The sequence below is a fragment of the Zootoca vivipara genome, chromosome 16 (assembly GCF_965207765.1).
Source record: "Zootoca vivipara chromosome 16, rZooViv2.hap1.1, whole genome shotgun sequence".
Classification (NCBI taxonomy): Eukaryota; Metazoa; Chordata; class Lepidosauria; order Squamata; family Lacertidae; genus Zootoca; species Zootoca vivipara.
In genome coordinates, this window is record NC_142599.1 from 6,408,807 (window position 1) to 6,427,899 (window position 19,093).

Below are 19,093 nucleotides of genomic sequence, written 5' to 3' on the forward strand. Positions count from 1 at the left end.
GCATAACAGATTGGCAGATTTTAATGTTAAGAGTACCTACAGTTGGTGAAAACAACTGGAAGAATAAGAGGACAAATGAGACAAAAGACACAGAAGGAATGGAGGATGTTTAAAGAATATTTAACGAATAATGGTATATCTGAAACCCAAATAGCAGATCTAGGCTGAACCTGGTACAAATAATAAGAAATGAAAAGGCAAGCAGATAGTTATAATTGTGTGATAAAATAATGAAAGCACAAATTACAGAGAGAATAATTGGAAGCGTTTTTATGGTTGTATTTTGTTTTTTGTATCTTTTTTCTTTATTTATTTTTTGCATGTATCATTTTTCTTTATCTTGCTTTTGTATTTTAAAGTATTAAAACAATAAAGAATTTATTATTTTTTAAAAAAAGATTTTACTTCAGGGTAAATGGATTATTTTCCACCTTCACTACAGTCTAGAATGTGAATTGTCTTTGCTCCTGGAAACTTCCTGCTTAGGGATTTTATGCCTCAAGAGTGCTTTGTTAGCGGGGGAGCTCTGTTTTCATGGCTGATTTTAAGGCAGTGTTTGCATCTGGCAAAACGGTGCAATTGTGGCATACCACTGAGCCACAGAGCTTTAGTTCAGTGGTGTGGTGTCCTGAGGGGGGGGGGTGTCAAAGTGTCAGGATCTCCTACTCTCGAGTAGGACCCTGGTAGAGACACATGCCCGGCTGGCATGTTCTCTCCCTCCTGGTAGATCATTCGGGAGCTTCCCAAGCTTTCTCCAGCCCCAACATCACACCGACTGATGACTTGGAGACATCAGCACACTTAGGGATCCGCAGAGTTTGCGCAATTGCGTAGCAGAACTCAATAGCACAGCATTTGGCTAATCTACTTTTATTTACATATAAACACACACAGAGCACTGCAAGATGGCTCCCTCTCCCTCTAACATCAGACAGCAAAGAGAAAAAAACAAAGGGCAACAGTCCCACTTCAGGAACACAGGAACACAAACATCCTGTCTTCATCACGTCCCACTCTGTGGAATGTAAACACAAATACAGTCATGTGATAGACAACAATCCCACGAATGCAAACACAGGGAATGAATCTCCAACACAAAGATCCAATACTATTTCAGTAGAGGGTCCCGGTTTCCAGCGTCCTAGAGCTGCTCAATGAGTATGAAACAGGAAGTGTTTAGCCCAGGGGTCCACAAACTAAGGCCCGGGGGCCGGATGCGGCCCAATCACCTCCTAAATCCAGCCCGTGGACAGTCCGGGAAGCAGCATGTTTTTACATGAGTAGAATGTGTACCTTTATTTAAAATGCATCTCTGGGTTATTTGTGGGGCACAGGAATTCATTCATATTTTTTTCCAAAATATAGTCTGGCCCCCCACAAGGTTTGAGGGACAGTGGACCGGCCCCCTGCTGAAAAAGTTTGCTGACCCCTGGTTTAGCCATTGTATGCTCCAAAGCTAAGCATTTAGGAATACTGAAAAGACACAATATGTGCAACCTCTGTTAGGTACAATGAAACTTCTTGGAAAAACACAACTTGAGTCACTCAGAAAGAAGATACTAGAATGCTCCAAGCCATTTGCCCATATATGTGCACAAAAAATAGAAGCTCAAGCTTTACCTGAAAGTCAACAAATGGAGATCTGTATTGATTGTTGAAGTGCATCCCTAATTATTGTTATTGTATAATTAGAAGATTATTGTATAATCTTAGAAAGTTGTATATTCTTAGAAGGGGTGTGACAGTGCATCCTGGCTTATGTGACCCTCAAAAGGGGATGAGAAAAAAATGTGAAGGAGAATATCTATCAATGGCTAGCCCAAACTGCTAAATAGGACCACTATCTTAAAGGCAGAGTGAATGCCAGTTGGTGGGGATGTTGGCTTCCATGCTCCATAGGTTGAATTGTCTGTGATGCAGGATGTTGGATTTAGGGTGCATCCTTTGTTCTCAAAAAAGATGGTGTTCCTATTTAGGAGATCTGAGTTTTTATAAGGCTGGATTGTGCCTAGTCCAGGGATCAGCAAACCATTTCAGCAGGGGGCCTGTTCACTGCCCCTCAGACCTTGTGGGGGGCCAGACTATATTTTGGAGGCAGGGAAATGAACAAATTCCTATGCCCCACAAATAACCCAGAGATGCATTTTAAATAAAAGGACATATTCTGCTCATGTAAAAACATGCTGATTCCCGGACCGTCCGTGGGTTGGATTTAGAAGGCGATTGGGCTAGATCCAGGGCCCGGGCCTTAGTTTGCCTACCCATGGCCTAGGAGTCAGTCCCCTTAAGCTAGCTGGAGCTCTGATACAGTAGCCTTATTATGACACCCACAACTCTAAGTTAGTAGCTGCAGTACCTCCTTCTGGCCAGCAGCATTGGTGACACCCAAGTGCAGTGGACAGTGCAGCAGCAGCAGCAGCTCCCTCTTGTGGCCAGCTGCAAAAAATGCCACAGAAAAGGAGGGCACAAAAGCCTGGAGATCTCTGCCTGGAGATCTTTGAAGACGTGGAGCTTTTTGCTGGAAGCACCTTCAAGTATAGCCGGTGTTGGTGTTTCCATGATGGCAATGGCAGGGTCATGGTCCTTGCTTCTGATTAAAATGGGTTCTATTTTTATACTGCCTCTGAGCTATTAATTCAGCAGAGCAATCCATTAATGGTGGTGGCCCTAATTGAAAGGGGGAGAAAAATGCATTGCCATTAAGGAAAGAAAGGGGGGGGAGATGTCATCGGATCCAGGATTTGCCTCCCCCCTCTCTCCTCCCCCCTCTTTAATTAGCTGGCCTAACACAAAGGAAAAAAATGCAATAAAAGAGCAGCCCGACAGGGGAAACGTCAGAACAATGCAGCCCTAATTAGGAAACGTCTGCATTATTTCTCTTCCCCGCCCATCCCTATATCATAAAGGCATGACCTATTTTATTTGTATTAACTTGGTGGAGCATATAAAGGAGACATAAACAGCAGTGGCGCTGAGCATCACTCTGATGGAGCTTCCCCTGCTCTCAACCTGCAGGTCTCCTTAATCACAGGTGACAAGCTATTGTCCTACAACCATGCAAGGCTGGTGCTCGCTCAGAGGGATACATTTTCCTGCTGGTGGATCTCTCATTGATTCTGGAGCAGTGGTGGGTGATGATTGTTGGAGCTGGTAGGGTGGGCGGTAGGAAGGCCAGCTGGAGGTGGGGTCAGTGAGAGGCAGAGCCAAATAATTCCACTTTCATCCCCATCCTCCTCCCTTCTGAGTTCTACAAGGACAACATGGAGACTAAGGAGGAGGAAGAAGCTGGCAGCTGGAGCCAACCCTAGGAGTGGTTGTAGGTAAGAAGGCAGGCAGGTGGGGGCTAGCTGAGAAGGTTGGTGGAGCAGTACCGGTATGTCATGTACCCTGGTGGACCAGCCTCCACTACCTTTATATTTGCAGTAAGTCCTGGGTGGCAGTGGCTCTTAGCTTCCTTATTGTCACCTTTGTAGAATCATAGAATCATAGAGTTGGAAGAGACCACAAGGGCCATCCAGTCCAACCCCCTGCCAAGCAGGAATTACCATTAGTTGGCCTTGTCTGCCACTGGCTCTGGTGCTGGCTGCAGTTGGGCCCCCTGCCTTCCACCCCACCAGTCCCAATGTGCACCAGCCTCCACTGGGTTCTCCTTGGCATAAAGTGGCTTCTTTTGTGCATAAGCCCACCTTTAAGAGAGGAGTTTGGTGGAAGAGAAGCAGAAACGGATGAGTCCAAGGGTGGCTGATGTCTGTGCCACTGGCCACAGCAATCAGAAAGTGAAGGGTCTGCCTTTCAATGTTAGGATATGTGCTTTGCATGCAGAAGGTCCTGGGTTCAATTCTTGACATCACCAGTTAAAAGGCATATGAGATTGAAAGGCTGGGAAAGAGCTTTGCTAATCCAATGGAGAAGTCAGTATTGGTCTAGGTGGACTAATGGCTCTAGTCCTTTCAACGAAGATGCCAGGGATTGGACCTGGAGTCTTCTAAAGACAAAGCATGTCATCTTCCACTGGGATGCAGACCCATCACTTTCTTATTGTCAGCGCCTGCTTGCCTTGAGCACCTCAACTCCTGTTTTCCTCCCATGTTTCAATAAGAGAAACGTCTGGTCTACCAATGAGCTATGATTCTTCCCATAGGTAGTTTTTTGCAGGGATAGTGAATCTGTAGCCCCCCCCCCCGATGCTGTTGGAGCCCAGCTCTCATCATCCTAGTAGGGCTTATGGGAATTGGAGTGCAGCAACATCTTTCCTGATGTTGGGAAAGATTGAGGGCACTAGGAGAAGGGGATGACAGAGGACGAGATGGTTGGACAGTGTTCTCGAAACTACGAACATGAGTTTGACCAAACTGCGGGAGGCAGTGCAAGACAGGAGTGCCTGGCGTGCTATGGTCCATGGGGTCACAAAGAGTCAGACACAACTAAACGACTAAACAACAACAACATCCAGAGCAGTAGTCTTCAACCTTTTCAGACCTGGAACCCACTTTTAAACCAAACATGTAATTGGAAACCCATTTTTTAACCTGTTACCATATATTTGCATTGTGTTAGTACTGCTTTTTCAATCCACCTTGGATCAGGTCATGACCCACTAGTGGAGACCAGTGATCTAGAGGGTCACAGAGCTTCTCAGTTCAAGCTCTGGAGTCCCTTAGAGCAATCTACTCGTTCAATGTGATTCTGTTGTTCAGACGCATGAGATCCTATTGCAGTGAAGCTTTGGTCGTACCAGTGTGGACCCTCAAAAGAATTATGAAGGACGTGTGGAAATTTAAGTGTTGAGAGTGGAGGGTTGTTTCCTGTTCATTCTTCTTAAATGCCCTTTAATGTCTAATGGTGGGAGGAGGCTGGACTGACCATTACCATCTTAGAAAAGTATCATGGATTGATTTAATGTTCCATGACAGGCCGCTGACTCTGATTTATGCATTGCAAGGAGAATTTGGCCTTTTACTCCAGATATCCATTTATTTATTCTTACTCTGGATATACTCGTGCCCTTTCATCCCACTAGCCTGTCTTTCTCTTCACCTCCTGGCTAATTCTCACAAACGATGTGTAAGCTGGCTCTAGACCTTGTGGGATTCTTGTGATTGAAACCTGTGAACGTCTCCTATCCTGCCGGTCGATGACCTTACAGAGGCTGCCTCCTGATGGAGGATGCCGTAAAGGTTGGTGAAGGTTATGTTGAAAGCAAACAAAGAAATAAAGCACATTGACTCTTACAGGGCTGATATGACCGCTTGACTGATCTTGGTGAAATTAATGGACACATTTAAATGTGTTAAAACAAATGGGAAGTTTGAGGCATCTGAATTAGGTCCTTCACACATATACACACACCTATTGACTGTCCAGGGTCTGTCCTTTTTTGAAATGGACCTGTATTTGATAGGACTGAGCAAAAATGTCCTCCCTACTCTTATGCCGCAAAAGGTGTGTGAGCATGGTTGTGTGTGTGTATTTGCAGGGATTCCAAGGGTGCAGGAAGTGAAGCTCACAGACACTCCCCAGTCTCCTCACTGCTGCTGTATGCATAATCATAAATGTCACAGTACATCCCTGATATGCAGTGATTCATCTCTGTAATATATGAAACCTGATTTCGTCTTTGTCAGATGAGACCTCTTATTTCTGCTGGTACAAATGCCCATGGAATCCTGGGCATGATCTGGGGAAATTCAGCCTGGAGCAAAGGTCAGCCAGTGGCAGGAAGCATGAAGCAAATAACACAGCACTGGTTCAAGGTAGCTGGTCAAACTTGGGCATTTCAGGACCCAGGAGAGCTCTCCAAAACAGCAGGAGTTTTTCCTGATAAACTGCAAAACTCAGTTGAGTCCTTATATCTATAAGATGATGAGTACCAAAACTTTACCCTCCTACTGAGGTTGCGTAGAATTTAAAGGTACCATTTGAATGCCCTTTCTTTTGCCATCTCCAACAGGACAGGTAACTTTGATAATAATAATAATAATAATAATAATAATAATAATAATAATAATAATAATAATATTGTGTTATTGTGTTCATTCTTGTGTTGCCACCCTCCAAATCTCTCATGGAGGAGGCATGTCAGATGGTGATTGCAGGGTCTGGGTCTGTTCATATGGAGAGAGGTGGTCCTTAAGGTACTGCAGTCCTGAGCTGCTTAAGGTTTTATAGGTCAAAACCAGCACTTTGAATTGGGCCAGGAAACTAATCGGCAGCCAGTGTAGTTGGGCCAGAATTGGCATTATATGCTCAAACCGTCTTGCCCTGGTGAGCAACCTGGCCGCTTAATTTCGCACCAGCTGAAGTTTCTGAACCATCTTCAGAGGCAGCCCTGTATATAAAACATTGTGGTAATCTAACCAAGGGGTTACCATAGCATAGACAACAAACATTAGGCTACCCCTGTCTAGAGAGGGATGCAGCTGGGCCACTGCCGTGTTTCTCCGAAAATAAGCCATACCCCGAAAATAAGCCATAGTGATAGGCAGTTTAACCTTGTAGGTTAAACTGTACCATACTTAATAATAAATGTGGAGAGAGAATTGCTAATTGTATTATTGAGCTAAATCTGATCATATAGTTGCATTGTATAATTCTGATTGTATGGCTTAGCCCCCCCCCCAATATCCCTGGGATGTCTTGCTTAAAATGCTTTTTTCTTTGCCTCTCTCTGTGTGCCAAAGTGTAATGTAAGCAAAAAGAACAGGATGCCCAGCTTGCTATCAAGGCCGGATGGCTGGCCTTGTCTGACGCTATCAGTCTGACTGGAGGATGCTACCGGGGTAGCATTGCTGAGTCAGCATGTGTTTACAACAGGATACGGATCTTCCTTATATGGATTTGTAACCCATGACCCCCTTGCGTGCGCACATTTACAGAGGAGGGGGAAGGAGCCCAAGAAGTGTATAAGAATGTTTGCAAATTTGTGTTTCTTTACTCTTGCCGTGAACTGATCACCAAGAGTATCTTAAATTTAAGAATTAAATTCTTTCTCTGGATTCAGCCCTCGGTGTCCCTGCCAGCTAATAAGGCTACATAATAAAAAGACATCCCCTGAAAATAAGCCACCGTGGGTTTTTTTGAGGAAAAATAAATATAAGACGGTGTCTTATTTTTGGAGAAACACGGTAGCCAAAACTGGTGGAAGTCACTCTGTGCCACTGAGGCCACCTGAGCCTTAAGCAACAGTAATGGATCCAGAAGTAGCCCCAAAATATGTACCCATTCCTTCAGAGGGGAGTGTAACCCCATCAGGAGCAGGCAACTTCCCATCTGTCTGGTCTAGGAAACTTGGATCAATGTCTTAGCTAAAGCCTAGCCATGTTTGTTATACTCTGCCATAATTTGCCTGCTTCCAGCCTATAGAACTATGCTGGGACACTATACTGGATTCACCAATAAACCATGACCTCCAGTCATCGTAACAGTTTGAGTTCTAAGTCCATGGGGGAGATTAGGACACCACCACTGAAGAAAAGCTCCTATCATCAGAAATGTCACAAGGTTGGGTTACAATGAGACTTTTCAAATTCTTTGGAAACATGGTGTGGCATTCAATGCTACTCCTACTCAGAGCAGACTTATTGAAAGTAATGGGCACAACTAACTTAGCTGAATTAACTTTATCAGGTCTACTCAGTAGGCTACCCATTGGAACTTGCAAGTGGACTACATTTCAGAATGTCGTCATATCTCTGTAGGCACATTTAATCCCACCTTCCCACACCCCCCAACAAAACTATTTTGGTCACTGCATTTGGGTTACCTTTGTGTAGAGCTTATTTCAGCACAAAGGGCTCACGTGGCTTTGTCCACAGATTTCCAGCGTTTGATCTGTGTCGGTAAAGGCTCCCGAAACATTGACGGATGGTGAAGCATCCCTGCAGGGGAGGGTGAAAATAGAAAATCCCCTTTATTACAGGGGTTGCAATTTTCGCTTCACGGCAGCGGGCCGGTAATAAGCACCCAACCAAGATATTAGAGTCTAGCCCAGAGGAATTTAATAAAAAGGTCTTCAGGATGCTTAGACTTCATGGCTCTGTCTGGGCCCTGCTTGATATCTCATCCGTGACCTCTGTGCAATCAGGGTTAAGTAAGGATCATGCTGTGCCTAAGCCTTTAAATGAAAAGGTCTGATTAACTGTCAAGAATATCTACCGTCAGGAACCTTTGGCTTTTTATGGGCCTACCCTGTGTGGTAAACCATGACAACTGCAGCATCTCCCTGGGCCTCTGACACAGGGAGAAACACAGGTAAACTTAGTGATATGAACCTTGAGCTACAAGGTAAAGGTAAATGCATTGGCAACATGATTAAAATAGCTACAGAACAAATTTTAAGCTAATGATGGCTTACCTTACAATCAAAATTTTTGATCACTTTCCTAATATGAAGGACCATCTTGGGGGGGGGGGGAATCCTGACTTTGTTTTTCAAAATGAGAAGTATGTGGCTGAAATTGGTTCTGTTATTCTGGAGTAAGAAAAAAGATTTGGCGACTTCCAAAAAATTGAATTAATTGCAGAGTACATGTCATTTCCATTCAAATCTGATTTGGACATTAAAAAATTGCTGTCACTATCAGTACAAATTACTGTGCCTCTGACACAGGGAGAGCTATAGAGGTCTTTGTGTTTCCATTGGAATCTGATGGCTAGAACTTTGGGTTTTTAAATTGGAGGTGGACATGGATTCAGCAGGTGTAGAAGTAACTGTGCATTGTTTTGAATCCTATCCTTAGGGGTGTGGTGTTGTTGCTTTTTGTGAGGGTGGTGGTGTCATACAGGTGCTGGGTTCAGGATTCAAATTCCTGAGGATGTAGGCTTTACCATTCAGTTTTTTAAAAAATAAAATAAAATAAATAACCATAATCCTTATGTTTGTGACGAAATGCTAGAAATTGTGGGGGCGTTGTTTACTCAAATCCCAGAAGCCAATAGAGGTTGCTGATTAAGGTGTCCAGTGGTTCCTGGGGACAGGTGTGTGAATTTCAGCATCCCGCAGCTCCCTATGTCTAGCAAAAGCAAAATATATACTGTATTCTATTTTTTAAAAAAAATGTATTTATTAAATATTTTCTCAAACAGCAAAACATACAAAAATACAAAACACACTAAGAAAATTACAAAACATTAAAAAGAAAAAAACAAGAATACAAAAAGAATACAAAGAAAGAAAAAATGCAAAAATGCAAAAACAAAAATTCTAACTATAACCCTTATTTCCAATCTATTGACTTCCTCATTCCACCTCCTTCTGCGATTCTTTACATATCCTCCGTAGTAAACTCTAAATCTTGTATAAATTCTAATTATTACTTTAACTATACCTTAATTCTTTAATCTTTTATATCTTATCCTTTTATATTCTATCTAGATCTTACTTCTTAATTAAATTGTCCTTAACTTCTATCAACACTTACTTCACACCATTGTATTATCTACAACCTCTATTTTATCTCCCTCACTTCCACTAATTCTAATCTATTATACATTTATTCTTTAAATAAATTTTAAATTTCTTCCGATCTTCTTCCACTGCTACTTCACTCCGATCCCGGAGTCTCCCGGTCAGCTCAGACAGTTCCATAAATTCTATCAACTTCTTCTGCCATTCATCCACTGTTGTGTATTCTATTCTTGTTCAATTGCTATTACTATTTCCTATTGCATTTTCTGGCTCTTAATGGCAGTTTGCTCATTTGGAAGGAACAAATCCTGCCACCTATCTCTCCAACATGAATTAAATATGAAGGTCCATCACCTTAAATTAACATTCTGGAGTGGTGGTACTCATTGCTATTTTCCTATCCCTGCCTCATCAGAAGAAAGTACGTATCTCCCTTTATTGCTTTTCACTTGCTGGCATCCCACCTAGTTCCATGCTTGTACAAAGGCAGATGCGTGCTGATGCGTTTGCGCTGCAGTGCCTTGGTAGAATATTGATGAATCTGCTTGTCTTTTCAAGGGTGGTGGAATTGAGAATTTGCGACCTGTAAATCATAAAATTAAGTTTTTTAGCGGGTTATGAAACAGCTAAAATCTTCTCTTTAAAAAGAATGCAAAAAAACGAGCAAAGCTAAGCCTGAGATGTCAAGATCCATATCTCAGTGATAGAGCACCTACTTTGGAGGCAGAAGGCCCCAGGTTCAAGCCTTGGCATCTCCAGGTAGAACCGGGGGGAACTCTCTTCCGGAAACCCTGGAGAGCCACTGCCAGTCAGTGTAGACAATACTGAGCAAAATGGACCAATGAAACGACAGCTTCCTATGTTCTGTCACTGCCATCTGTGTGGTGTGCTGGGAAGGTGAGAAGGAGGGATGAGGTGGCAGCAAGATTGGCAAGGTTCAAACACACCAGCAGAAGTGCCGCATTGGCTTTGCTGGTGTGTTTGCACTATGCCGCCCTTTGCTTCTTCCCCTCTTCCTCCTGGTATGTCACTGTGACAATGGGGGCGGGGGGGGCGGGCAGAGAAGCAGTGCCACCCTGGCCCAACCATTACAAGTGAGATCCTTGTAGCTCTCTGTGCCTCTGCAAGTTCCCAGCATCGCTAGTCTCTAATAGCAACCATGCTCCAAAATGCAAGACTATGATGAATCCAATTCATTTCAGCTCAATAAAAATTTGCCTGAAGGTAGATTTTGGGTCAGAATAAAAGATTCCAGGACAGACAACAGAAAGAGGTTTCACATGGGGCATAGCTAAACGATGGAATTTGCTCCTGCTAAACGTAGCAATGGCCACCAACTTGAACAGCTTTAAAAGAGGATTAGACTAATTAATGGAGCAGGAGGTTTTTAATGGCTATCTGCCATGATGGCTATGTTTTACCTATGCTATTGGGGGCAGCATGATTCTGAATACCATTTGGTGGTGATCACAAGTGAGGAGAATGCTGTTATGTTCAGGTCTTGCTTGCAGGCTTCCCATAGGCATCTGGTTGGCTGCTGTGAAAACAAGATGCTGGGCTAGATAGACCTTTGATCTGATCCAGCAGGACCCTTCTTATGTTCAGACAAAGGAAAGTTATTTATCACATAGGGGATTTTTTAATTAAATCTGCTGCCACAGGATATAGTGATAACCCCTGGCTTTGATCGTTGAAATGGGAGATTGGATAAATTCAGGAAGGAAGAGGTACGTTCAAGGAGGGTACAGAGCACAGTATGGTCGGGAGAGAGAACCCGTTGCCTCAAGAGAGTCCAGGGGGCCAGATAGAGGTCTGCACTTGGCCCCTGGGCATGATGTTCCCTACTCCTGATACTTCTCCACTCCTGAGACACTGATTGATAAAACTTAATTTACAGCCATAACTGCATCTGGTCTGGAGAAATCCCAGATCCCAAACTGAATTGGGCTAATCCGGGATTTGTCCAGAGTCGGTCGAGGCAGCCCTGGGTTGCACTGGACGGGGTCAGAGCCACCCAGGGTGCTCTGGGTCTGTCAAGGAGGGGATATGAAACATGTGGTGGGGAGGGAAGACAGAGAATGGGAGGTGATGTAGTCCAGGAATCTATCCCTACCCCCCACCCCCACGACAGTCAACCTTAGCATGTTGCAAGGTCCCTAATTCCATTCAGGCCTCAGATCATGTTGGGCATGGAGTGATTCTGTTTGAATTAGGACCAAACCAAGGTCACAAAATTGGGCCCCGAACCAAACTGGAGCTTTCTTGCACAAACCTGAATCATAGCTAACTGGGCATTGTCTCGTCTGACCCATCTTGTTCTTTGTTTTTTGCCTCCTTCTTTGCCAACAGTGACCATTGGCCGTGGGGCCTCAGACAATGTTCAGAAGTTTTCCTCTCTGCCAACATATCTACCTGTAAGATATCAGATCTCCAGCACCGAGAGTTCGTTTTTCCTCAAAGAAACTAACCAGGAATTCATGCGGAACTCCAGTTTGCAATCTCGGATGGAGACCTTCTTCACTTACAAAGCCAAGAAGACCCCCGTGATCAATGCTAGTTATGGGCCCTTCTCTGTGGAACAGGCTATGCCCCAGGACCTGCTGCCGACCTCTAGCTTTTTTGGATCCCCCAACAAATTTACGTTCAATTGGAAGCTGAAAGCGTACATCATGAGTGAGAAGGTCTATTTGACCAGGCCCAAAGTCCAAGTTCTTTTTTACATTGTGGGGAGAGATTGGGATGACTACAGCATGACTGAGCAGCTGCCTTGCATGCGAGTCTTTGCCTTTCGGGAAACGCGGGAGGTTCGGGGCAGCTGCAGGTTGAAGGGTCACCTGGGCTTGTGTGTGGCTGACCTGGAACTTCAGCCCACCTGGTTTAGCCCAGCGACGGTTGTCACCGGCCGCAAAAAAGCACCCAATCAGTCTGAAGGGAGCTCAGTGGAGCTTTACTACACCATTCAGCCTGCAGATGAGAAAGCAGAGTGTACTTCGGAAGACCTCCGGAAGGGGAACGCCATCCGCCCAGGGAAGGAAGGGTCAGGGGAAACCATGTCCCACTTGCAGCGAATTGGTTCCGTCACTCTCTACAGGACCCCGGAGAGCTCTCAGCTGACAGAGCTGTGGCTGGACAGCAATGTCGTCATTTGGTTGCCAGCGAAACCCATCAGACAAGGAGAGGTTGTGAGCGCTTTGGTGACGGTCACCAACAACATCACCGTGGACCAATTCATCCTGAGGTATAATGAGTTTGCATGTCTTTTCTGTGCTGTGTTTGCTGGGTGCGATTGGTGGGTGCGTTGACTTAGATGGCTTTTCAGCTGACTGCTCTTTGCTGACACTGGCAAGCTTAGATTGGGGGAAAGGCAGTAGCTCAGTGGCGGAGTATCTGCTTTGCATGCAGAAGGTCCCAGGTTCAATCCTTGGAATCTCCAGGTAGGACTGGGAATGTGCTTCGTCTGAAACCCAGAAAGCCACTGCCAGTCAGTGGAGACAGTGCAGCAGAGCTACATGGACCAATGGCCTGACTCTGCACGAAGCAGCTTCCTAGGTTTCCGCATCCCAGATGAAAGAACTTTAACCGAAAATATTGGGCAAGCTTTATTTATGTATTTTCCCTTTGATTTCTATGCTTTACAGTCAAGGGATATTTGTGATAAAGGTCACAACTGCTTTTCCTGAGCTTTAGGCAACTGAAGGTTTCCCCAAGGATTCCACACATGAACATATTTATGTCTCAAGCTTATATGAATTACATTAATGCAGGACTGATCATAGTGGAGAGCGGGGAAATAGCTTTTGGGGGCCAGATAGCCCTCCAGAGGCTAGAAACGGAAAATAATTTCTAAAAGAGAGTTGAAGGGTTATGATCTTGCTATTGTTGCTTCCAATTTGTAGACTGGAAGGGCCAGTTAGTGAGTTGGCACACCTGAATCTTGACCAGTGGCTGTGGTGTCTAGCCCAAAAACCCTGATGTAGGTGAATACGAATGCAGCTCTGGGACATTTTTCAGAGCAGGAGTAAAGACATCTTCTGCTGGAATGCTTGGGTAACTGATGGGCTTCGCCTGCTCTGTTGACCAAATGAGGTGATAACAAGGCTTTCAAGTTTGTTTGTGACAGCTTAGCATTGAAGGCGGCAGTGAAAGAGGGGGAAATGATCAAGCAGAGGTTGGATATGACTTTCCCTTTCTTTGAAGGTGTCCCTGGTTCCTACTAATGGTTTAAATGATTGCACTTCTTTGCAAGGTTGTTTTCATTCCTAATTAAAAGCAAACAATTTCATTTCTGGATTCAGGTAGGTAGCTGTGTTGGTCTGACGCAGTAGAAATATATAAAAATAATAATAATAAAAATGTCCAGTGGCACCTTAGAGCCCAACTAAGTTTGTTCTTGGTATGAGCTTCTGTGTGCATGCACACTCATGATGACACTAATAAATTGGGTGTTGTGGTATATATTGTATGTGTGTGTGGATATATAGATAGGGGAGGGAGAGCTTCCTGCATTTCGGACTCTCCTTGGGGGCATAGTCATAGGAGCTATCATGACAAGCACCTCCAAAATAAGCACCTTCAAAATTATGTCAATGCCCTGGGGCCAGTTACTAGAACAGGTATTTGAGCCAGAATCTGAAGTTCATTAGCCAGGAATGCTGCTCCACTGACTGTGAAGATTAGAAGGCCATTTTTAATTTTCTTGTTTATTTTATTTATTGCATTTATATGCAAGCTTTTTTCACCAAGCAGCTCAAGGTGACGTACATGGTTTTACCATTCAATTAATCTCCACAACAATGTAGACTGAGAGGCAGTGACTGGCTCAAGCACACCGACCAATGAGCTTCGTGACCAAGCAGGGGCTTGTTGCCGCACTGGGCAGTTGCTAGACCACTCCTATTGCCTAACCCAGTGTTTCCCAACCTTGTGCCTCCAGATGTTTTGGGACTACAACTCCCATCATCTCTAGCTAGCAAGACCAGTGGTCAGGAATGATGGGAATTGTAGTCCCAAAACAGCTGGAGGCACAAGGTTGGGAAACACTGGCCTAACCCTGCACCATACGTTAATTTGTCACCGTTCCCAGTACTCTTATCAGCACCAAGTGACCAAGTTTGGGCACTGCTGTTTACATTTTCCATAATGTCCCTAATGAAGCATTGCTACAGGCTGAGGACATTGCAGTGGGTTGGGCTTGATGACTCTTTGGGTCCCTTCCAATCCTACAGTTCAATGAGTTTATGATGGGGAATTTTTTTTAAAAAAAGGTGGTTCTCTGCCACCCAGTAGTCATCTCCAGGTGCTTGATGTAAAACTGCCAATATCTGACTGAAATAATGTGTGCAGGGGGAGGCAGCAATCTGGGAAGTGATCCACCTGCAAGAAAGGAAATTCCAACTAAACATTAGGAAGAGTGTTCTGACAGTAAGAGCTGTTTGGCAGTGGAACAGGCTCCCTCGGGAGATGGTGGACTCTCCTTCCTTGGAGGTTTTTAAGTAGAGCTTGGATGGCCATCTGTCATGGGTGCCTTAGCTGAGATTCCTGCATTGCAGGGGCTTGGACCGGAAGACCCTTGGGGTACCTTCCAACTCTATGATACTATAATTCTATGACTGACATCAGTCCTGGTCCCTGCTTCAAACCCAGTTCAAGACCCTTTGACACAGACACATTGGAAGAGGAAGCGCTATAGCTCAGAGGCAGAGCATCTGCTTTGCATGCAGAAGGTCCCCAGTTCAATCCTTGGTACCTCCAAGGTAAGACTAGGGAGGACGCATAGTCTGAAACTACAACTAATCCAGAATGCGGCAGCTAGACTGGTGACTGGGAGCAGCCGCCGAGACCACATAACACCGGCCTTGAAAGATCTACATTGGCTACCAGTACGTTTCCGAGCACAATTCAAAGTGTTGGTGCTGACCTTTAAAGCCCTAAATGGCCTCAGTCCAGTATACCTGAAGGAGCGTCTCCACCCCCATCATTCTGCCCGGACACTGAGGTCCAGCACCAAGGGCCTTCTGGCGGTTCCCTCGTTGCGAGAAGCCAAGTTGCAGGGGACTAGGCAGAGGGCCTTCTTGGTGGTGGCGCCTACCCTGTGGAACGCCCTCCCAACAGATGTCAAAAAGGAAAACAATGACCAGACTTTTAGAAGACATCTGAAGGCAGCCCTGTTCAGGGAGGCTTTTAATGTTTAATAGATTATTGTGTTTTATTCTTCTGTTGGAAGCTGCCCAGAGTGGCTGGGGAGACCCGGCCAGATGGGCGGGGTATAAATAATATATTATTATTATTATTATTATTATTATTATTATTATTATTATTATTATTATTATTAAATCCTAGGAAACCAGTCCAGGTGGTCTGACCTTGTAAAAGGCAATTTCCTATGTTCCCATATCAGGTTTTAAGTTGGATATTTATTTGGGGAAGAGCCATTGCTCCATGATAGATCATCTGCTGTGCACAGTGTCCATTTCAGTTTCTGGCATCTTGAAGTTGGGCTGGAAAGGACCCCTGTCTGAAAGCCTCAAGAGCTGCTGCCTATCAGTGTGGACAGTACTGAGCTAGGTAGACCCATCACCTGGCTCAATACAAGGCAGATTCCTATGTTTGTCCTGCTATAAGGTAAAGGTAAAGGGACCCCTGACCGTTAGGTCCAGTTGTGACCGACTCTGGGGTTGCGCGCTCATCTCGCATTATTGGCCGAGGGAGCCGGCGTATAGCTTCCAGGTCATGTGGCCGGCATGACAAAGCCGCTTCTGGCAAACCAGAGCAGCACATGGAAACACCGTTTACCTTCCCGCTGTAGCGGTTCCTATTTATCTACTTGCATTTTGATGCGCTTTCGAACTGCTAGGTTGGCAGGAGCTGGGACCAAGCAACGGGAGCTCACCCCGTCACAGGGATTCGAACCGCCGACCTTCTGATCAGCAAGCCCTAGTCTCAGTGGTTTAACCACAGCACCACCTGGGTCCTTGTCCTGCTATAACCTGAGGTCAAATCAGGGCTGCAGGTTTGTAAAATACTCAAAGAAGCCTTGTAAGACCTGCTCCGCAACATCACAGAAAAGAATCCATGTGTGCACAACCGCATATCACTTTCAGCTCTTGGGGGAAGTATTATTCAACCTTGTAAAAAATATGGGGGAAGGAAAGGAAACTGATTGTCCTGGAAGCAGCTTTGGTTAAGTTGATGAGATAATCTGTGTGACACCTGTCAGCTGAGTGGAACATCTGAGGCTGATTGTGTAGACTTCTGCTGCAACCTTTAGAAATGGTGCAGTGAAACTGTTTATCAAGTGTAAAATCAGAGCCGCGTTGAGGAGGAAGTCTATTAGAATAGAATAAGAACTAAAGATTGGATAACGTAAGTCCATGTGCAGATACTTGCGGATTTATGGATATATGTTTATCATTTATTTTGTGTTTTCTTTCGTAGTTTGTTTTCTAATTGTCATATGTGTATGTGCTGTAATAATAAGTTAATAAAAAGCATTTACACAAACACACAACAAAATAAAGGGCGCAATGGGAGACTGGACTAAACATTGTGCTGCTGTTACATCGGCATCCTAAAACGGACATTGCTCTAGTTTTTTACTCCTTATCTGGCATTCCCTCAGTCTGCTCCCCATGAATACAGGTGGTGGTGGGGAATTCATTTCAGTCCGCGCTGAAAGGAGAACCTCCTTAATTTTCACTTCCTGAAGCAATATGCAAATCGACATGCAGCCACCCTTTGAAAAGCACGCTTCTTCCAATTTTGCTGTGGAGTTTTCCAGCCAAGTGATGTATTTTTAAAAAAAATGCATTTACTAGGATAAAGTGTGCCTTTAAAAATGTTCATGTTAGTGAGCATGTCAAAGGAAAAAAAGTGTTTATCAGTCACTTTTCACAGTAAAAAGTCTCAGTGCAACTTGAGAAGGTAAAACACAATATATAAAAGCAATCTAAAGCCAGGGATGGGGGAGGTCACAATGCGTTTGTTCATTCTTCATGGAAATTTGCACAAAAATGATGATGAATTTTCATGAAGGCTTTTTTTAAAACAAAAGCAAACAAACCAGAAATAAATTGCCAGCTGATATGCAAATGTGGAGAACTGAATTTAAAATTGTAAAGATGAGAAAATTAGAAGAATGGTGAGATAAGTATAAATACTATATTTTACATGTATTCGATCCAAACTTCTGTGGCAAGAGGAGGGTTTTCTCCCAGTTGAAAGCAACTACAGTGGAATCTCGGTTTTCGAACGTAATCTGTTCCGGAAGACCGTTCAACTTCCGAAACGTTCGAAAACCGAGGACCAATGGGCGGTTGGAAAAATCCATTGAAAAAATTGAAGAAAAAAAACATGCAGTGGAAGCCGTTCGACTTTCGGGGCGCATTCAAAAAAGGAAGCAATTACTTCTGGGTTTCCGGCGTTCGGTTTCCGAATTATTGAACAGAGACGTTAGAGAACCGAGGTTCCACTGTATTTGTCTCGCTCCTGTCATACAAAAGAAGACCAACTCTTTGTGCTTGAAATTCAGGTAGATATCATTTCCCAAGACAGCAGGTCTTACATGAGATTAGATACAAGATGTTGTCCTGTAATGGCTGATGACAGTGAAAAAAAAATAGGTAGATGAACCAATGGCCTGACTTGGTAGAAGGTAGATTCCTATGTCCCTATTGCATTCTGCCCTTCATTCAGATCCACGAGGACTAGAATCTCACTTTATCTTCATAGGAAGCTTCACAGCTCAGTGACAGACCATGTAATTTGCATGCAAGAGGTCCCAGGCTCAATTCCCGGCATCTAAGAAAGGGAAAGTCTTCTGTTTGAAACCCTGGAGAGGCACTGCCAGTCAGTGTAGACAGTACTGAACTGGATGAACCAATGACATTACGTTCTTGTGTTTCACTCCATGCGAGGCACAAAAAATGAGTCTGCTCGAAGAAAGGCTTTGCTGAACGCAGCAGCAATGGGCATTCTCCCTTTGGAAATGCAGAACCTAACCTGCTGTGTTCGCCTGCCTCTAGGATTAATCAAAATGCATGGCCTCTTAGTCAGATAGAAAACAGATGTAAAGAAAAATGTGGTGTTCTTGATACTAGCAAAGCTGAAGCTTAAATGTAGGTGGTGAGAGAGCAGGAGAGGGAGAGGGAATACTACCACTTTATAGAATACTCTGCTTCAGGGATTTGTTGTTGTTTAGTCGTTTAGTCGTGTCCGACTCTTCGTGACCCCATGGACCAGAGCACGCCAGGCACTCCTGTCTTCCACTGCCTCCTGCAGTTTGGTCAAACTCATGTTCGTAGCTTCGAGAACACTGTCCAACCATCTCGTCCTCTGTCGTCCCCTTCTCCTAATGCCCTCCATCTTTCCCAACATCAGGGTCTTTTCCAAGGATTCTTCTCTTCTCATGAGGTGGCCAAAGTATTGGAGCCTCAGCTTCACGATCTGTCCTTCCAGTGCGCACTCAGGGCTGATTTCCTTCAGAATGGATAAGTTTGATCTTCTTGCAGTCCATGGGACTCTCAAGAGTCTCCTCCAGCACCATAATTCAAAAGCATCAATTCTTTGGCGATCAGACTTCTTTATGGTCCAGCTCTCACTTCCATACATAACTACTGGGATGATGTATGTATGAGCCTCAGGGATAGTGAACATTAAACTCAGGGCCAAAGGCAGCATTCTAGCCTCTCC

The 19,093-nt window shown here is 44.4% G+C and overlaps 1 protein-coding gene across 1 annotated transcript in view; it reads left to right on the forward strand.

The window, feature by feature from the left end:
- Nucleotides 1-19,093, forward strand: part of LOC118075944 (transmembrane protein 132C) — a 270,224-nt gene that overhangs the window by 81,924 nt on the left and 169,207 nt on the right. The window contains exon 2 of the mRNA XM_035098371.3: nt 11,756-12,644. Coding sequence (XP_034954262.3) covers nt 11,756-12,644 — 889 coding nt within the window. The remainder of the gene's footprint in view (nt 1-11,755; nt 12,645-19,093) is intronic.